The sequence below is a fragment of the Balaenoptera acutorostrata genome, chromosome 5 (genome assembly GCF_949987535.1).
Source record: "Balaenoptera acutorostrata chromosome 5, mBalAcu1.1, whole genome shotgun sequence".
Classification (NCBI taxonomy): Eukaryota; Metazoa; Chordata; class Mammalia; order Artiodactyla; family Balaenopteridae; genus Balaenoptera; species Balaenoptera acutorostrata.
Window position 1 is genome coordinate 100,553,952 of NC_080068.1, and position 21,108 is coordinate 100,575,059.

At 41.3% G+C, this 21,108-nt stretch overlaps 1 protein-coding gene across 1 annotated transcript in view; it reads right to left on the reverse strand.

Annotated features, from left to right (window-relative positions):
• CD38 (CD38 molecule) overlaps positions 1-21,108 on the reverse strand; it is a 36,549-nt gene that overhangs the window by 8,680 nt on the left and 6,761 nt on the right. The window contains exons 2-4 of the mRNA XM_007167331.2: positions 8,939-9,068; positions 7,132-7,267; positions 1,192-1,277 (exon numbers count right to left, since the gene is read on the reverse strand). Coding sequence (XP_007167393.2) covers positions 1,192-1,277; positions 7,132-7,267; positions 8,939-9,068 — 352 coding nt within the window. The remainder of the gene's footprint in view (positions 1-1,191; positions 1,278-7,131; positions 7,268-8,938; positions 9,069-21,108) is intronic.

Below are 21,108 nucleotides of genomic sequence, written 5' to 3' on the forward strand. Positions count from 1 at the left end.
TTTCAACGTTTTCGGCAACAGCACTGCCACCAAACGGATCATAGAGTGATAACATAAATAGAAACTATTCTCAGAAAAAGCAAACAAACAACGACAACCAAAAACTCTGCAGTGCCTCTGATTTTCACAGCATGTAGTAGGTACTCTACAAATATTTGTTAAAGAAACGCATTCAGGTAAACCATACCAGGGTTTACCTGAATCTCCTTAAGGTAGGTGAGGCTCTCAGCTCTGCTAATCACTAGCCCATTTGAATGAGTCACTTAACCTCTTAAGTTTCCTCACCTGGAACATGGACATTTGTACCTTCTCGTGCCACCTGTTGTGATGACTAAACAAAATGACACAGGTGACACAACTGGCCCAGGACTTGTCATGAATATGCACTTAATATATGTGAGTTCTCACTTTGCCCAGCTCCTCCGATGTCTGAGTTTAATTTTGGAGAATTCTAAGTAGTGTAGTTTCATTTTCTCCCGTGTTTTCCATTCATTTCTTTTCTTTCTTCCTTTCTTTCCCTTTTTTTTCCCTAGTCCACTTACAAATAAGCAACTTACAAGAAAAATAAATATGCACAAAGGCAGCTTAGAGTGAGGTCAGAAATAGATAGTGGGGAAGATGGTATTTCCCAGCCTGGATTCTGGATCTGGAGTCAGACAATTTGGATAAACACCCAGATCTGCCACTTACTGTGTACGTTTAGTAAAATGCTTATTTACCTGCACCTCCATTTTGTCACCTATAAAATGGATGTGATATTCATGGTGCCTACTTCATAGGGTTCTGGTGAGGACGAAAGATTTTAATCCATGTAAAGACCTGAGGGCTGTGCCTGGCACACAGTAAATGGTCTGCAAATGTAGATTATTAAGACTGTCCCAGGAACCTAAGATTGGCCAATACCTGGATCAGAGGATTTAAAAAACCCAGAGATGCCAGACAGCCAAAGCCAAAAAATGGGTAAGAGCAAGAAGTCTTCAAATAGAGCCCAGCGACCTTCAATGAATGCCCACAAATTACACGTGAAAATATTCTGGCATGTGCTTATGAACATTTTTCTGAGGAAAGAATCCTAAACTTCTGTTTCTAAAAGGATCTGTGACCCAAAGTGAGTTAAAACCAACCACTTACTGGATGACCTCTTAAGCTCTTTGGTCTCCAAGATTCTAGAATTTCACTTGTGGTACTTACCCTTTTGGACAGCAAGCCCCAGAATACAGAAACAAAGTTGTTGCTGCAGTCTTTCTTCCAGTGTGGACAAGATTGATAGTTCATTTCTAAAAGATATAGTTTACAGAAAAGTAATTAAAGTGGAAAAGAAAAGGTATAATTGATCTCTGTTCTTTGCGGGCTATTGGATCACAGTGCAGCTGCTTTCCAGTGGCATCACTGCCAAGATGGAGGATGGAGAATGGACACATCTCAACCCAATTTAACTAAGTGCCCCCTGAATCCCTTCCAAGTCCTTACCTTACCCTCCAAATCCCAGACAGGAACACAGTGACCAGCTTTGAGTCAACATTCTGGGAAATTACAGCAAAGTTCATCTGACAGAGACAAGTCCCCCGTATTATTCCCGCTTCCAGGAAGAATTAGAGATAATTTCCTCCCCCACCGCCTTCTGTCTCCACACCCTTAGGCTCAGATGCCCTCAGAGTCTTTCTACACTCACCCCATCCAGACAGGCTCAGCTGTCAGTGAGGAACCACAGACATAAGGCATGAACACATAGTTTCTGTGCTACTTCTTCCAAGGATATCTGCTTTAACACACCAGCATTTATTTATTTATTTTTAATCGAGGTATAATTGACAAATAAAATTGTAAGATGCTTAAATGGTACAGTGTAATGATTTGATATGCATACACATTGTGAAAAGATTCTCCATCAAGTTAATTAATATGTCTATCACCGCATATTCTTTTTTTTTTTTTTTGATGAGAACTTTGAAGTTCTACTCTCTTAGCAAATTTCAATTATACAATACAGAGTTAACAGTTATAGTCACCATGTTACACCTTAGATCCTCAGAGCTTATCTGTCTTATAAATGAAAATTTGTACCCTTTTACCAACTTCTCCCTATTTCCTCCACCTTCCAGCCTCTGGAAACCACTTATCTACTCTGTTTTTATGAGTTCCACCTTTTTTTTTCGGATTCCACATATAAGTGATACCATGCAGTATCTGTCTTTTTCTGTCTGATTTATTTCACTTAGCATAATGTCCTCCAGTTTCACAGTGTTGTCACAAATGATGGGATTTCCTTCTTTTTAAAGGTTGAATAATATTCCGTTGTGTGTGTGTGTATTTACATATATGTACATACATATATATATACACACATATATGTATGTATGTGTGTATATATATATATATATATATCACATTTGCTTTATCCATTGCATTTGACTACACAAACATTTATTGAGTGTTAGGTCCTGGAGATAGAGAGATGAATTAGATAAAGGCCCTGCCTTCAGAGGCCACATAATCTACTATAATCAAATAAATCAGAGAAAGAGCAACTTGGGTTGGGGGTGGTGTGCAACACCATGAGGGAAGGTTGATGTTGAACTTGGTTTTGAAGGATGAATAGAAGTCTTCAGACAGATGAGCTAGAGAAAGGGGCTTCATGCCAAGAGAGCATGTGCAAAGGCATCGGGTTTAGATTTGTACTGCCAGAGTAGAAGGGATGAGGAGGGGATTGATGGAAGATGAGGCATATGAAAGACAAAGGCCAGGCCATGCCAAGGAATTCCGACTTTATCTTAGAGGCAAACAGAGCTATTTGGGTTTTAAGTAAGAGACAGAAACAATTCCATTGTGGTGGCCAGATGGAGGCTGACCTAAAGGGGTCAGGGGTGAGCAGTTAGGATCTGACAACAGTCCAGCAAGAAAGGAGGGGGCGTTAGTGAGCTGGATTCAGGCAGTTGTAACAGGAAAGAAAGGATGAACTGCTCGGTAAATGACTAGTTTGGTGACAGATTGGATACGGCAGAGGAGGATGGAGTGAGAATGAAGGCAGAGTCTGGGATTGTCTCCCCTCAACTTTGCATCATCAAGCAGGTAGGGGAAGTGTGGGGTGAGAAGCCCTGGAACCCCTTCTTGTGTCCCAGAAGTCAGGCATGCGGGAACCACCTATTTCCTCTGTGGGTATGTGTACAGCTGACCCTGCACAAATGCCCATCTTTCTACTTCCACTTTGTTATAGGTTGAATCGTGTACCCCCAAAAGATATGTTGAAGTCCTAACCCCCAGTACCTGGGAATGTGATCTCTTTTTTTGGAAAAGGGTGTTTGCAGATGTAATCAGGTCAAAATGAGATCATTAGGGTGAGTGGGTCCTAATCCAATAAGACTGCTGTCCTTATAAGAAAGGGATAGACAAGCACAAAGGGAAGGCTCTGTGAAGACGTACAGGGAGAAGACAGCCATGTGAAGATGGAGGCAGGGATTGGCGTGGACCAAGGAACACCAAGGGTTGCCAGCAAACACCAGAAGCTAGAAGAGGCAAAGGACTCTCCCCTGGAGCCTTCAGAGAGAGCACAGCGCACCCAACACCTTGATCTAGGACTTCTAGCCTCCAGAACTGTGAGAAAATAAATTTATATTGTTTTAATGCCACCCAGTATGTGGTACTTCATTACGGCAGCCGCAGGAAACTAATATAACCACAGACGTGGGTTTGACTGCCAATGACCAGAAAGAAAGTTCTAGATCAGAAACACTTCCGGGGATGAGGAAGTAATCCTGGGAGTTTTTATAATAATTAAGTGCATTAAAACAAAACAGCACAAATTAGAAAAAAAAATCCATGTACAGATGTAAATAATTACTGCGGAGTCAAAAGATAAATTTGAATCATCTCCAATAGAGGCAAAAATGTTGACGATGATGAACTGAACATAATTTTGTAAGGTGCCACAAGGGTGCCCCTGTTCATAGGTTTTCATGAACATAAAGCTCTTTTATCTTCACAACCATATCTGGAGAGAAGTCTCTGAGTTTCACCTCCCCTCTCCCCACCAGGATGTCTCCCCCTTGCCACCTGCCCATTAAATAAAATTTGAAAGTCACAGAGAAAAAGAAAGGGAGAGAAATTTTACAATAAAGTAAGAGAAATTAGGTACATAAAAAAGTGGAATAAGAAGTTATAAAGAGAGAGATTAGAAGATTATAACAGAAACTATGACTTTCATAATAAAACAAGGCAAAACTAAGGTAGAAAAAATTAAGGAAAAAGTGTTAAGGAAATTAAGGAAATTTAAGGAAAAATAAAAATTAAGGAAAAAGCCAGACAGAACAATTAAAATATAAAAATTAGGAACCAGAAAGACAACAAATAAAATAAGGAAAAGAGGTTAAAATCAATAAAAATTGAGGCCAAAGGAGAAGGAAGTAGACAGAATAAAACAACCTATACAGGATTCAGTTGAAAAGAAAGCAAAAATAAAGAACTCTAAAAGGTAAACTGATGAGAAATAGATTTTTTTATTTCTCCAATTTATTCTAAGAAAGAACTGACATGGTATATTGAAAAATAAAACTAAAAGCAAAGTTTATAGGAAACACATTTATAAGCTAAAAGGGTTAAATGAATGACCTTGAAAAGCTAACTTGCAATAAGGGAAATTTAAAAAGGAAAGCAAGAAATATGGCAAAAATTATAAAAGTTAACCAAAAAGAAAAAGAGTAAATGGAGAGATATATTTATATGCCATATTTCTAGGTGGAAAGAGTCTGGTTTAAAGATTAATTGAAAAGTTACAAAAGAAAAACACGAGATGAAAATATAGAAAACTCTCCAATCTTGAGTAAGGAAAATCTAAGCAAGATATGAAACCCAGCAGCCAAACAGGAAAGGATAGACAGATTTATTGCATTTCTGTGTGGCAAAAGACAATATAAACAGTATTAGGAGAAAAACAGAAACTGAGAAAAATAGATTTGCCACCTTTGTGCCAGAAAACAGGCAGGATGACACGTGGTTAAGAACACGAGTTCTCCAGCCAGTAATCGTGGGTCTCCCCCAGCTCTGCCACTCACTAGCCGGCAACTTACTTAACAGCCCTGTGCCTCAGACTCCTCCTTTGTACAATGAGATCATCACAGGGGCTGTGGAGGATTAAATGAGTGAATATTCATACAGCACATAGAACAACGGCCCATAAGTAGTAGCTACTACTGTTAATTTATATTGAACTTCTATAAATAAGAAAATAATAGACATCCCAATAAAAAGGATTAATATATACGAACTGCCAGTTTACAATAGAAATAGAAATATCCACCATTAAATATACAAATATACTCAGCTTCACAGTAAAAGAAATGCAAAAATAAGCCGAGGTATTATTTCTTTATCAAAATGGCAAGACATTTTAAAGTATTAATGTCCAGTGTTGGTGAGGGTCTGGGTAAACAGATTATCTCATATATTTTGAGAGTATAAATTGTTACCACCTTTTGAATAACAATTTGTCAGTTTCCACCACAATTTATTCCACACTGAAATTCCACCTGTAGACATTTATCTTTCAGAAATACTTCCACAAGCATGCATGTGTGTGTGCACGCATGTACGCGTACAAAAGTGCTCCTTGCAACGGTGGTTGTAACAGGAAAAACATCCGAAAAACCTAAACGTCCATCAATCGGAGGTTGTTCAAATAAATTATGATATGTCCATAGAGCACTTAAGATGAGGCCTTTTAAAAAAATATGGCTGTATTTATACCTACTAATTTTAAATGAATAAAGCAAGTTGCAAAACAGTATGTGTACATTTCAAATATACAGACTGTCGCCGACTTGCGACGCTTGGGTTTAGGATTTTTCAACTTTTTGATGGTGTGAAAGCGATATGCATTCAGTAGAAAACATAATTTGAATTTTGAATTTTCATCTTTTCTCAGAGTGGTGATATGGGGTCTGATCCTCTCTCGTGATGCTGGGCAGTGGCAGTGAGCCACAACTCCCAGTCAGCTACGCCAGCCGGCAGGTAAATAACCAAGACACATACAACCACTCTACACCCAGACAACCATTCTGCTTTTCACTTTCAGTACAGTATTCAACAGATAACATAAGCTCTTCAACACCTTATAAAATAGGCTTTGCGTTAGGTGATTTTGCCCAACTAGAGGCTAATGGAAGTGTTCTGAGTACATTTAAGGTAGGCTAGGCTAAGCTACGATGTTCAGTAGGCTAGGTGGATTAAACGCATTCTTGACTTATGATATTTTCAACTTATGATGGGTTTATGGGGACATAAGGAAGATCTGTATGTATTTATATGAGCACAGGGAAATGCAGGGTACGTACCAAATTGTTGACAACAGTCCCCCTTTGGGAAGGAGCATGAAAATTGAGGAGTGGGGGAAATGGAATTTTTATGTTTTACTTTGATGCATTTCTGTATATGCAAGTATTTTTCAATTAAGAGTACATCTTTTTTGTAATTGGAAATAATGCAAATCTGGGTTGAAGAAGCTACTACAATAAGTTTTTTTAAATAGTCAAAAGCAATAAAAATAAGAATAAAATTATATAAAGTAAAAATATCCACATTATAAATAAAAAGAGAAAGAAAAAAAGAAGTGAAATGAGCTCAGTTGGGCTTTCTCAGTAGAAAACATCTTCCCACAGTGAGGTGTTCTGGGTCTTTCTGGGCAAGGAAGGTGACCTCTGAACAATGGTAAAGCCACACACTGGTCCTAGACACAGAGAAGCCCAGCATGTGGTCCCTACGGCTGTTCTGTGGAACAAGGACTTTGGCCTGGTTCCCTCGGAGGCCTCATTCTGTTCTAGAATTCTTTGGTCCTGAATGATGCCCTTATAGAAAGTAAAACACTAACAATTCAGAAGCAGGCGACTCTTGCACTCAGAAAGGAGGGAATCAGGAAGCATGAACAGCCCTAAACTCTGAAGTCAATTTTTCTAGAAAACATGAGTTGGTCTACAGAAGGCTGTTTTACATGAGCCTGAGTTGTCATTAAGGGTATAGATGCCATCAGGCTGGGCACCTGTGGCTCCTTCCTCCACACTGATCTTCCGTGATCCCTAGCAGAGCTCAGGGCTCCTGCACCCTGCACGTCCCCAGGCGACCCCAAATGGACCAGATCCTCACCATGAGAGCCTGCATCTCCGCACCAGCTAAGGTCATCGGCGATGTAACCCAGCAGTGTGTCTTCCAGGGTGAACATCTCTCGCTGGACCTTCGTGTACTGATGCGCCAACTCCTTTGTTTTGCTCCAAAAGACTGTCTAAGAGAGAATAAACACAATCTGTTATTGAGATCACTTCACTAAGTCAAAAAAACTCCACTGAGTTTGCATCTTTTTAAATGAAATAAAACATAGGAAACATCAGAAGAAATCACCTATAGTAAGAGTAAGTGTTGCGGGTTTCACGGATCTCTGTGTGTGAGAATGAGAGAGAGTACATGTGTGGAGGGCGTGTGTGTGTGTGTGTGTGTGTGTGTGTTCTCTAGGTCACGATGTAAAATGAAGTTATTATTCTGGATTGCAGGGAAAAAGTCTGATAAGCCACTGATCAAAATCTTATAATAAATCTAAGCTCCAAACACATCTAGGGGAGGCATTAGGTAGTTCCAAATTCCTAAAGTTCTCGGCAAAACAATTTTTTCTAAGTGCTATTTTCTGGGAGAAGTGTCCTTTGATTCTTAAACAGCTCCATAACCCCTACTTTTTTTTCCCGAAATCTCCCCTATCCCCTTACAAAAAAAGGAAAAGAACAAATACAGTGAGTTTTTGCAGGGTCCTGTGTAAAGGTGCAGAAAGTCAAATTTCAGAACAATCTCCTGCTGCATGGATCTAATCATTCTTAGTGGGAGGCAGTGGAGGTTTGAAGCCGGGGCCCTGGAGTCATGCTGCCTTATGAAACCCAGCATCACTGCTCACTGGCTGTGTGACCTTGGACAACCAAAGAATTGCTAAGCCTCACATTCCCCATCTGTAAAATGGTATCGACAATAATTGTAAGGAACTCCTGAGATGCTGAGATGAAATGAGACAATGCAAATAAGGTGCTTGTCCCGTATCTGTGGCCAGTCACTTATTCAGCTAGTGTCCGCTGGTGATGATTTACCAGCAGCTACTCTGTGTAGGGCTTTGAGCTTGGTGTACCCACCAGAGCTCCATAGTCGCTCCAGCTCTAACAATGGGAGGAGACTCTGTAATTTGTGGCTGGCTTAAGGGCTTCGTGAAGATGATTTGGGGCACATTGAATTTTCACCTTAAACACTGACTTTAGAAAAGATGCACTCCATTACAGACCTTTTCCAGTATAATTAATGTATTAAAACCCAGGCCTCTCTGGCTCTAAATCTTGGGCCACTTACATTTCAACTGGTCGCTTTCAAGACCATCAAACTTGAGTAATCACTGGTCACCTAAACTTGCCAAGCCTCAGTTTTCTCTCTAGTGAAATGGGATTGCTGATGTCTGACCTGCCTATTCCACAAGTTGACTGTGAAAACGTAACAGGATAAGGGTTCAGAAAGTCCTTTGTAAGCAAAACAAGGCACTCAGCAAATGCAAAATGGCATTGTTGGTATCATCATAATCATCATCATCATCGGAGGTCAGGGAGAGTTTTGCAATTCTATGAGGTGGATTATTTTTGTTTGGGTTGGGCTGAGGTTTGTGTTAGGTTTGTTTTGCCTGATTTTTGGCTGACTCTCCTTTCCTCTTTCTCTGTCCCCAGTTCTCTCTCTTACCTCCAGTCCCCAGATGTTCTAAATCCCAGTGACATCCTGGTCTCCCAATGGACCCCAAGCTCCCTCCCTGCCAACCATGCCTACATCCTAATATACAGATTTTCCTCTTCCCTCATCCTGGTCAAAATGTGGTCCCATGACCTCTTCCCTTTGGCTTTTATCTTCAGTTTTTAAATCCATAACTTGACCCAGTTACCTTGTCACAAGGCACAGTTTGATTCACCAGCTTCATCAGTGGGTGGTAGTCTTCCTCTGTCGCACTGCAGGGGTCCTTAGAGATAAATGCATTCCTGAATGCCTCCCTGATCTTTTGGCAGTCTCTATCTCTGTGAGGTAAAACATGGGAAATAAAATAAAAGATGAATAATTAGATTTCAAACATATGTTTAGAGCATAATTACCCCCCAAAAAATCTGTGTGCCAAGTGGTTCATATACATCATCACGTCTCATGTGTACAACAGTTTTATGAGATAAGCATCACCCTCCCTGCCCTACAAGGTCCCTGCACTCATGGGGCTTACTCTCTGGTTAGAGAGACAGAGAGTATACAAACAAGCAGATAAGCTAATGAAATAAGTATGGATTATGATAAGTATGCAGGAAATCAGTGGGGAATATTGAAGCAATGACCACTTTAGGGAGGCTGGTCTGGAGAGGGCTCCCTGAGAATAAATGTTGAGAGGGAGTGCATTCCAGACAGAGGGTGCCACAAGTGCAAAGTCCCTGAGGCAGAAAAGAACTTGCTGATTTTGAGGAAGTGAGAAAAGAACAAGGGGAGCAGTGGTGAGAAATCAACAAAAATCGTCAGCCTTTCAGACAAAGAAACGATTTCAAATTTTACCTAATTACCGTGGGAAGGCAGTGGATAGGTTTAAGCATGGAAGTGGCCTCATCTGATTTTTGTTTTTGAAAAAGTCACTCTGAAAAACTCTGTGCCAGCCCCAAAGATGGAGCAGTCTTTAAAATAGGAATCCCAACCCCACGTCCTCTCCAAACAGCCCCTGGCAGTGAAAAGGCAGGCTGGCGAAGCAGCAGAGATGGAGGGGAGGGAGGGATGCTGGAGAAGATTGCAGCTGGACCTTCCCTCCTGTGTCTGTGTTAACTAGTGCACCTGAGCCCATCATTTCCTGGGGGGAAGGAAGTGGGTTTCCACTGGGAGTGCTCAGACACGGTTATCAGGACAAACTCCAGCCTTTGGACCCAGCATCCCAAGTACAGTACCAGGTCAGGCAGCTAAACCTGGGGGAGTAAAGACGAGCCCCTCGTTTTCTATTCCCTCTGAGCCTGCCCTGGCCCTGCAGGGCACTAACAAAGCAGCCATTCCAGAGGGTCTTTTGCCTTCCCAACTCAGGTTGGCCAAGTCGAGTGGATTATTCCTCCTGATAAGCCAAGGAATCAGAGGATACCTGTGAGACACAGGCCCTTACACCAAAGCCACCCTGTGTATGTTGGAGACTCATCTTCTCAGTCCAAAATAGCTGCTCCAGTTCCAGCCATCATGACTACATTCCAGCCAGCAGGAAAGGTTAGGGAAAAGAAAGGGGACAAGAAAGGAGGAGAAGGAAGAGAAGGGAAAAGTAAGAGCAGCAATGGGCATGTGCCAGCTGCCTTTTAAGGACAGGTGCTAGAAGATGTTCTTGCTATTTGCTCTTATCATATTTGGTAAAATGTAGTCACGGGCACACTTTGCTACAAGGAAAGATGCGAAATGCAGCCTTTAATGTTGATGGCCGTTCCACATGAAAAAGTACAGTTTTACTGCAATGAGATATCACCTCACACCTGTCAGAATGGCTATCATCAAAAAGAACACAAACAACAAATGTTGGTGAGGATGTGGAGAAAAGGGAACCATCCTATGCTGTTGGTGGGAATGAAAATTGGTACAGCCACTGCAGAAAACAGTATGAAGGTTTCTCAAAAAACTAAAAATAGGACTACAATATGATCCAGCAATTCCACTTCTGGGGATATATCTGAAAAAAATCAAAAACACTAATTTGAAAAGATACATGCACCCCAGTGTTCATAGCAGCATTATTTACAAGTTCCAAGATATGGAAGGCCCTAAGTGTCCATCAACAGATGAATGGATAAAGAAGACGTGGTGTATACATATACAATGGAATATTACTCAGCCATGAAAAAGAATGAAATTTTGCCATTTGGAGCCATATGAATGGACTTGGAAGGCATTACGCTAAGTGAAGTAAGTCAGACAGAGAAAGACAAATACTGTATGATCTCACTTATATGTGGAATCTAAAAAATGCAACAAACGAGTGAATACAACAAAAAAGAAGCAGACCCACAGATACAGAGAATAAACTAGTGGTTACCAGTGGGGTGGAGGGACAGGCAATATAGGGGTGGGGGTGTGGGAGGTACAAATTATTGGATGTAAGGTAGACTCAAGGATGTATTGTACAACATGGGATATAGCCAATATTTTATAATAACTGTACATGGAAAGGAACCTTTAAAAATTGTATAAAAAATTAAAATTAAAAACCCCACAAAATTTAAAATAAAAAAATCATGAAAGTACAGTTTTAATTCTAGAGAAGGGGCAGGCCTGCAGGCTCTGTCCCAGGAAGGTACCACCATTGTCCCGTTTTACTGATAAAGAGGAAACTTTAAGGCTGTGAATTTAACCAATGTGCCCGAGGTAACATGATCAGTAAGTGGTAAAGCGGGACTGGACCCCAAATCTGTGGGAGCCTCCCACATGGCTACAGCCTTACCGGGCAGGCTATTAAACTGCTCCAGCCTGGTATCTTCATCTGTAAGAGGGAGATAAGAACTTCCCATGCCTGGGAAGTTTTGGAGGATTAAATGAGATAACACTTGGCATGTCCCCCGGGCCCCGGCTCTTTCATGGACGCCCCTCCCCTTCCCCAACATGCATGGGACCTTTCGTCTGCATCACTGCTGGCCTGCGAAAGCTCTGCCGGGAAACCATTATCCACCTGGCTCTGCCCATACATTATATATTTAAGAGAAAAACGTTCTTACGTTATGTACTTCGACATCAGTCCACGTTTACGGGGCACCATCACGGGAAGTTTAGAGCAAAGGTGTTTGGCGGCTGTTTTACTTTGGAGGACCATGTTTTACTTCAATTAATGTAATGCAGTGGCCCTCTCAGGAATTTCCTGTTCTGATCCCAACTCCCTCGTAAACTTTTCTGCCTCCCTCCTCAGCCACAAAGAGTGGAAGAGGAGAGACATCTCCTTGACGTGGAAGGACAAGAGAATTTTCCACCACAAAAAAGCTGGCAGTTCAGAGAAATCACCACGTGCTGGGCACCTACCATATACCAGATGCTTTCACCACCAAAAACGGGAGAACTCACAGACCTCCAAGAAGATTTTTTTGCTTTTTAGGTATATAGACCCCTTCAAGACACATTACCTTAAGAATTCAAGAAACCCCAGGTTAAAAATTAAACAGAGTTCCTTGTTTAGGAGGAGCAGAGTTTAGAACATCAGAGTTGAAACAGACCTTGGAAGAGTTTATAACTCATCCATCTTCCCTTTCACTGTCTGAGACCAGAGCCTCCTACATGCCCCAAAAGTAAGAGGAAATGGGGAGTGGTGATGAGAAGGTTGGGGGCAGGCTTTATGAAGCCACTTTTCATCCTTAAAATCTGGGGGGAGGGATAAATTCGGAGTTTGGGATTAAAATATACACACTACTAGAAATAAAATAGATAACCAACAGGGACCTACTGTATAGCACAGGAGACTATACTCAATATCTTGTAATAACCTATAATGGAAAAGAATCTAAAAAAGAATATGTATCTATAAATATATACATATATAAACAATCACTTTGCTGTATGGTTGATACTAACACGACATTGAAAATCAACTATATTTCAACAAAAAAAAATTTTTTTTAACCCATTGTTTACTTTATTTATTTATTTATTTATGGCTGTGTTGGGTCTTTGTTTCTGTGCGAGGGCTTTCTCTAGTTGTGGCAAGCAGGGGCCACTCTTCATTGCGGTGCGCGGGCCTCTCACTATCGCGGCCTCTCTTGTTGCGGAGCACAGGCTCCAGACGCGCAGGCTCAGTAATTGTGGCTCACAGGCCTAGTTGCTCCGCGGCACATGGGATCCTCCCAGACCAGGGCTCGAACCCGTGTCCCCTGAATTGGCAGGCAGACTCTCAACCACTGCGCCACCAGGGAAGCCCTCAACAAAAATTTTTTAAAAATCGAAAGTAAACATTTCACCGTGGATGAGCAATAAGCATTTTAATTGGTAGATAGATAGAACGATAGATGGATAGAAAGAAAGATAGAGGGAATTCCCTGGCGGTCCAGTGGTTAGGACTCCACGCTTCCACTGCAGGGGGTGCGGGTTTGATCCCTGGTCAGGGAGCTAAGATCACGCATACAACGCTGCACAGCCAACAAAAAAAAAAAAAAAAAGAAAAGAAATATAGATAGATAAAAATAAAAAGAAATTAGGACAGAGGGTACAGAGATGTCAGCAGTACTCAATCATACATGTCATTGCAGACATGGACCTCAAGTTCACAAGTGTGGCTGTAAAAATGTGAGCCCTTAATTTAGTTATTTTTATTTGCAAGGCCCACAGTCCTCATTTTTGTCCCCCTGGGTAGAGCACCGTTCCATCAAATCAAATGGCAGCCAAGCAAAAGCTGTTTCGAGCAAGCAGGCTGGTTTCGAGGAAACAGAGGGCCTCAGGATCCCTGCATCCTGCGGGGATGGAAGCAGATGTCTCTAGCTAAAGAGGCAGCGTGGGAGAAGTAAGAACCATTTCTGAGAGTTCAGTATCTTTCTTCTCTTCAATATCTCCTCTGTTCCAAAATTAGAGGCTTTAATTATGATACTTCTAGGACGGCCTGCCCTTCCCTCTGAAGGGGATCGTGAGCCCAGCAGCTGCTCCTGAGAGCTCAGGCCATGCCTGTGGCTCATGGTCACCTGGCCCAGAAGGGTTGTTGGATATCACCGGGTCCTGTGAGCTCTGGCCACACATGAGGATCCCCTGGAGAGCTTTGGGAAACACACAGTGCCTGGCTCTGGACCAACCGAGGCAGGATGAGGGAAGGGGAAGAGAGCAGAACCTGCAATTTTCCAAAAGCTTCCCATTTCCACCTCCTCCCAGGCCCCTGGAAACAGCCCTCCTACTGCCTGTCTCAATGAATTTGAAGACTGTAGTTATCTCCTATAAGTGGACTCAGACAGTATTTTTCTTTCGGTGACTGGCTTATTTCACTGAGCATAATTACCTCACGGTCTGTTCATGTTGTAACATGTGTCAGAATGTCCTTCTTTTTTCAGGCTGAATAACATTTCATCGTAGGTATTCACCACAATTTGTTTATCTCTTCACCCATCATGGGCACTTGGGTTACTTCCTCCACCCATCCTTTCATTCCACAAATACTTACCGAGGGCCTACTGCTAGCTTCACAACAGACACAGGGCTAAAAAGATAAATACACACCATTTCTATCTTCAAGACACTCATGTCAAGGTCTAGAGCAGACAAAGAACAAAACTCATTACAACTAAAGCACTGGTGGCTTGCCCAAGGCACTAAAATTTGCAAACACAATAGAGAGTAGAACATTTTCTCATTTTCTACTACCCAGGATAGAAACAGATTTAAAGAAGAAAAACAAAAACTTGATTAAATGTGAATCAGTATCCTCATTTTGAGAATGATTTTTCTTTGTTTTCTCCCCCAATTGTTGTGACACACGCAAAATCGATACATGTTTATAACCTCGGTGGGTTTCTCTTTGACCACCTGCTGGCTTTGCTTTCTTTGGTGGGTTCCAGAGTGATTAGTGATTTGCAGCCAACAAAAAGGAGATGCTTTATAGGGCGCCTGTGCTCAGCGAAATATAAAGCAGTCTTTGAACAAAGTTTTTATACAGAGCTTGGAATAGTTTGGGTGATGTTTATTTTACATTAAGTGGGAAAAGTAGGCCTAAACTTAGAGAAATAGAAAAAGAATGGCATCAAACTGATCACTGGAGTTGTCTCTGGGAAGAGAAATAAAGGGGAATTTCCTCTTTCATCCTATATTTTTCTGTTGGCTTACAACAGAAATGGATTCTTGTATTATGCAAGTAACCTAAAAAAGAAGAGGTTACATTTTTTTAACTGAAGATCCGGTACGATTACAATCAATTTTTAAAAAGTGGAAAAAAACCCACAGTAATCAAACCATGTCTTAAAAATAGTAATATCTAGTTGCTAGGAGTGTAAAGGTTGCTTTGTGACCTTTTCTTCCCTATACTTTGAATGTTTCTATAATAAGCATATATTACAATGGGAGGCATGGCAAAACTTTCATTTTCTTTTCAAGTTGCTTGAGCTGTTAGACCAAGCATTTGAGACTCTTGGAAGGTCTTAGAACATGGGAACAGCTCAGGTCCAAACCCCCGTGGTCACCACCTACCATTTCTGTGCCGTCTCCCACATCTCTGGCCCAAAAGGTGACATTTCTCATTCCTCATCTAGTTCAGTTCAACACCAGGCGAGACTTAGTGCTGGTGACCCAGACCCATTTCTCAAGACCTAATGACGTGAAATACGGGGTGAGGTGAGGGCTAGGGCCATGCACCTCTTCCAGGGCATCTTTCTTTCCACTTTAAAGACTTCCTTGCATCCTTAAGCAAAATCGGATTGTCAGATCACACTCTCACTTATCCCAGATTGCACCCAGAATCAAACTTTGTGAATAATGTCAAGGAGACGGGTCATTGAGAAGCTCAGACAAAGCAAGGACAGGTCGTGGCATCCTGTATAGCCCCCAGGGTCCATTCTGTCCTCCTTGCTGGCCCAGAATGATAGATGAAGTTACCAGATGAGGTTTTGCAAGGTTCCTCACACAGCCAGAAGCACTGAAGTGATGAGACATCTCCATTTTATTCTCTGGAGAACTCTACAGCTTCCATGATTTTTTAGGGACTCACACCTCACAGACACTGCATTTATTTTCTATCAGTGATCCTTTAACCAAGGACATCCTGCTGAGGGCATTCAAGAGATAAAAGTCTCTTCATTCTAACGAATATCACTAGAGTATCTGCCCAGAGGGCCAGTTGTCAAGGAGATCCCAGCAGCTCACTTGCCTTCCTTTAATTCCCTCAGGGGCATTCCTCTTCCTAAATAAGTAAATTTAGCTACTTTAGCTCCTTCCTCCCTGGGTCCCAGAGTGCACCAGGTTGTATGTGTGTGGAGACCGTGGTGATGAAAAAAGAGAAACTCAGCCCTTGACACGTGGGAGCTGGCCTGGCAATGGTAGGAAGGCCTTGGTGTTCTCCTGTGGACCACAACTCCAGGACAGTGACATCAGGTAAGGCCACTGTGTGACCATGACAGCACGCCATGTGAACAGACAAAAGCAATGTCCAAACCGCACACACACAAATAAAGTGACCCAATATCCATTCATTGTAGCTCATATGAGTGACTGCTGCTTCTTTACCAGTTACAGCTTCAGCTTTGCTTCATTCTTCCAGCCTGATAGATAAGATTTATTAAGATTCCCTATCACAGAATTACCCCCTTCCCCTCTGCTTCCTGGCAGCACCCAGGCAAAGCCAGCCTCCTCGAACCTTTGCCAAATCTCATAAAATAAGCCTGAGTCTTACAAGTCCTTTCTATCATCCTCAGACAGATCCCTCCCCTGCCCCTGTGGGTCCCTACGGTGAGCGCTCAGTCTTCTTGCAAAGAGCGATACACCCACCTTGTTCAACCACAGTGTAGTGGGTGGTCTTGGGGCTTGGGGGAGGTATTGACGGTAACCCGCAGTCTGAATGGGACATTAAAGAATCGAAAGGCCTGTAAAAATCATCACACCTTCATCAGTGTTTATGCCTGACAAGCTTCGGGAGCAGCTTCTGAAAGACATGATTTGTTAATAAGCGACTTTCCGTGTTGAGCTGGACTCTCAATCTGATAGCTGTTTTCTGTTGGCCTCCTTAACTGGTGACCTGAGGGTCAATGCATGCAGGCTGGGCACAGATGTCAGGATTCAAGGTCACTGGGATGTCCTGCCCCTTCCTTCCACTCAGCTCCTTCCAGCAGATGCCATTACCCATCCCCCGAGAGTACTCCCTCTTGTTCACTTCTCACCCCTTCTCCCTACCTCTGACCCACCTAGGTAGGTTGTCTCCCGTGCCCAGAAGTCATGCTAGAAGGAGGAAGGAGGGGGCACGAACACCACAGAGCACTCACCATGTGCCAGGCGCTGAGCTCGGTGCTCACCTGTATGCATCCAATTTAACTCTCACACCAGCCCCACGGGGGGCAGGGGTACAATCCCCTGCTACTGTGGCTCAGAGCTTAGTAACTTGCCCAAAGCCAGTCAGAAAGTGGCACAGCTGCCTTATGTCCAAACTCTGCTCTTCCTGCTCAACAATGCTGCGTCCCACAGGAAATGTTAAATCATGTCCCTACCTATCCCCGGAACGAAGTGGGTCCTAACAGAAAGGAGGACCCAAGACCCCAGAGGGGTTGTCGTTTCCCTGTAGGTCCCATGAGAATTTGAAGACCAGAATAGGAACAGAAAGTAAGTGGAGTAAGAGGGGATGGGGCAGAAAGTGTTAAAAGTCTTATGCTAAAGCGAAGAAAACAAACAAACAAACAAACAAAAAAGATATATTTGGTGGTTAAATCCATTTTGTATGTTGTCAGCCTACTTGAGGCTTTATAACTCTGTAATGTCACCTCTCTCTAAACCTACATCCTTCCCATAAGTGACAATTATATTTCAAAGTCCCCATCAATGCAGCAACATCACCTTCATAACGTGTTGCTCCCCGGGGAAAGTGCTCACATCCCAAATCCTCTTCCCTAAAAGCACTTGAATCTCAAGGGGTAATTACACTCAGTCTGTGAATTGTCCTGATGTTATGTCCGGCAGGGCAGCTTGTCTTGGACCAAAGAAAACGTGCAGGTTAACTCAGCTATGAAGTCTCAAATTTGAGGCTACTGGAAGCCTGCATTGAAGGTGAAGACTGCCACCTAGTGGAAGAAGAGAGTAATGGTCGGCGTTCACTGAGGCAATTAGGACTTCCCTAAGTAGGGTCTTAGAATCAGACTCTTCCGGCTGAAGGAAAGCTCAGAAATCATTAATTCATCAATCTGGCAAATATTTATTGAGCATATACTATGTTCCAAGCGCATTTATGAGTAAGTAAGATACACCACTGAACAAAATACACAAGAGTCTCTGTCCTGTGAGAATTCCATTCTACCATAGCAAAACTGACAATAAACCAATTTTCAGCAAGACTGACAATAAAGATAATGAATGTTATAGAGTATACTAGAAATTTATAAATTCTATGAAGAAAAGGAAAAATAGAATGGGATAAGGGTGTTAGAGGTTATGGGGGAGGAGGTGTCTGGTTTTGGCATTAAACAAGGAGGATAGTAGATGACCTTTCAGCAAAGAATTGAAGGAAGCAAAGAACTTAGTCATACAGACATCCAAGCGAACAGCGTTCTGGGCAGAAGGAACAACCTTCCCAACAGCCCGAGTGCTTGGTGTGTTCAAGAAACAGTAGAGAAGCCAGTGTGGTTGGAGCAGAGTGAGCAAGGTGGGCAGTAGATAGAAATGAGGTCAAAAAGGTGATGTTGCCCCACTGAGCAGAGTTTCATAAGCTTCTACTCACTGAGGAGCCATAGAGGATACTGAGCACAAGAGGTACATGATATCACTTAAGTTTCAAAAGATTTCTCTGACTGCTTTGTTGAATATAGTCTGAAAGAGGGAACAGGCAGAGAACGGTAGACCAGTAATCCGGGCAAGTGCCCATGGTGATTTGGACCAGGGTGGTAGCAGTGGTGATGGTGAGAAGTGATAGATTCTTGATTCATTGTGAATTTCCTAACAGATAGGATGCATGGTGTTAGAGAAATAAGGAGTCAATGATAATTCCAGGGTTTGGGGCCTGAGACACTGGAAGGATGGGGTTGCCATTAACTGAGATGGAGAAGGCTTTGGGTCGAGGTATTGATCAGGATACATAATATACTATGTAGTATATATTATAACATATGCTATATATGAAATACTACATATTATATACTATATATTAAAATTATATTCTACATATTATATCAAAGTGGGATATATAATTATAGGAATGCAAAAATGGGAAATATTGAGCCATAAATTTAACAAAATATATGCAAGACTTGTACTCTGAAAACAAAACATTGCTGAGAGAAATTTTTAAATGACTAAGGAAATCGAGAGATATCCCATATTCATGGGTTGGAAGGCTCAATATTAAGATGTTACCAAATCACAAATCAAAATTTCAGCATGCTTTGTTAAAAATATTGGCAAGTTGATTCTAAAATTTATGTGAAAATACAAGCTAGCCAAAGCAATCAAAGGAAAAAAGCTGGAGGACTTACATTATTTGGCTTCAAGACTTGCTAAAGAGCTTCAGTGATCTAGACAATATAAGAGTTGTGAAAGGATAGCTACAGATCAAGGAAATAGAGCAGAGGGTTCAGAAAGAAACCCATACATACATGGTACTGTAGAGTGAATTTTGTGGGTCCCAAAATTTGTAAGTTGAAAATCTATTTCCCAAGGTGATAGCATTTGGAGATGAGGCATTTGGGGTAATTAGGTTATGAGAGTGGAGCCATCATGAATGGGATTAGCATCCTTATAAAAGAGACCCAGAGAGTTCCCTCCTCCCTTCCTCCATGTGAAGACCCAGAGAGAAGGTGGCCACCTTTGAACTAGGAAGTAGGTTCTCAGCAGACACTGAATGTGCTGGCATCTTGATCTTGGACTTTCAGCCTCCAGAACTGTGAGAAATAAATTTGTTGTTCATAAGCCACCCAGTGTGTGGTGTTCTGTTATGGCACCTGGAATTGACTCAGACATGGTCAACTGACTTTCAGGAAAGGAGTCAAAGAGATTCAGTGGGGAAGAGAAAGCTTTTTCAATAAATGATACTACAGCAAATAGGTTTTTCATATGTGAAAAAAATGAAATTGACCCTTATTTCACACCATACACAAAATTAACTGGAAATGGATCAAAGACCTAAAGCACAGTTATATAAGAAAAAATGAACAAGTTGGACCGTATAAAGATTTAAAAAACAAACTTTGCTTTTTAAAAGACTCCATTTAAGAAGAGGAAAAGGCAAGTCATAAAGTGGAAGTAAATATTTTCAGGATACATCTGATAAAGGACTTGTATTCAGAATACATAAACCACCTACAACTCAATGATAAGAACAAAAACCTAATTTTTTAAAGATTGGGAAAAGATTTGAATACATACTTCACTAAGCCCATGAGATAATGTTCAACATCACTAGCCATGAGGAAAATGCAAATTAAAACCACCATTAAAATACCACTGCAAACCCATCAGAACACTTCTAGCAGGGAAGTGTAACAACTAGAATATTCATACCCTGATAATGAACACATAAAACTATACAATTACCTTGTGAAACAGTTTAGTAGTTTCTTAAATAGCTAAACTACATGGTTCAGCTATTTCATTTTTGGACATTTACCCAGGAAAAATGAAACCACGTGTCCACACAGTAACTTGTATACTAATATTCATAGGAGCTTTATTCATAATACTGTATCCAAAAAGTGAATACAAGCCAAATGCCCATCAACAGATGAATGGATAAACAACTTGTGGTATATACACACAATGGACTACTCTTCAGCAATAAAAGGGAAGGAACTATTAATACATACAACAACATGGGTGAATTCAAAAATATTATGCTAAAACCATGAAAGAAGCCGGAGACAAAAGAGTATATAGTATGTGATTCTGTTTATATAAACTTCCAAAAAACTGTAAACTAATGTCTACTAACAGAATGTAGAGGTACCCTACTCAATGTCAAGACGTCAGTAATTTAAACAATGTGGAGTGATATAGAGAAAAATAGATCATAAAACAGATTAGAGCCCAGAAATGAACTGATAAACCTGATATGCAGCAGAAATGGCATTATAAAGCCCTTGATAAGGGATGGATTATTTGACAATTAGTACTCGCACAACTGACTATCCATCTGTAGGGAAAAAAATGAAATTAGGTTCCTACTTTATACCACACACAAAAATATATTCCATATGGATAAAACGCTTAATGAAAATCAAACAAATTTTTAGATTATATGTGATACTTTTGTGACCTCTGGTAGAAAATAAGTTCTTAAATAACACACAAAAGGCACAACTATAAAAGATAAATATGATTACATTAAAATCTTCTTTAAGACAAAAGACCCAATAAATAAAGTCAAGAGTCACACCGCAGATTGGGAGAACATATTTGCAATCCACATAACTGACAAAAAAT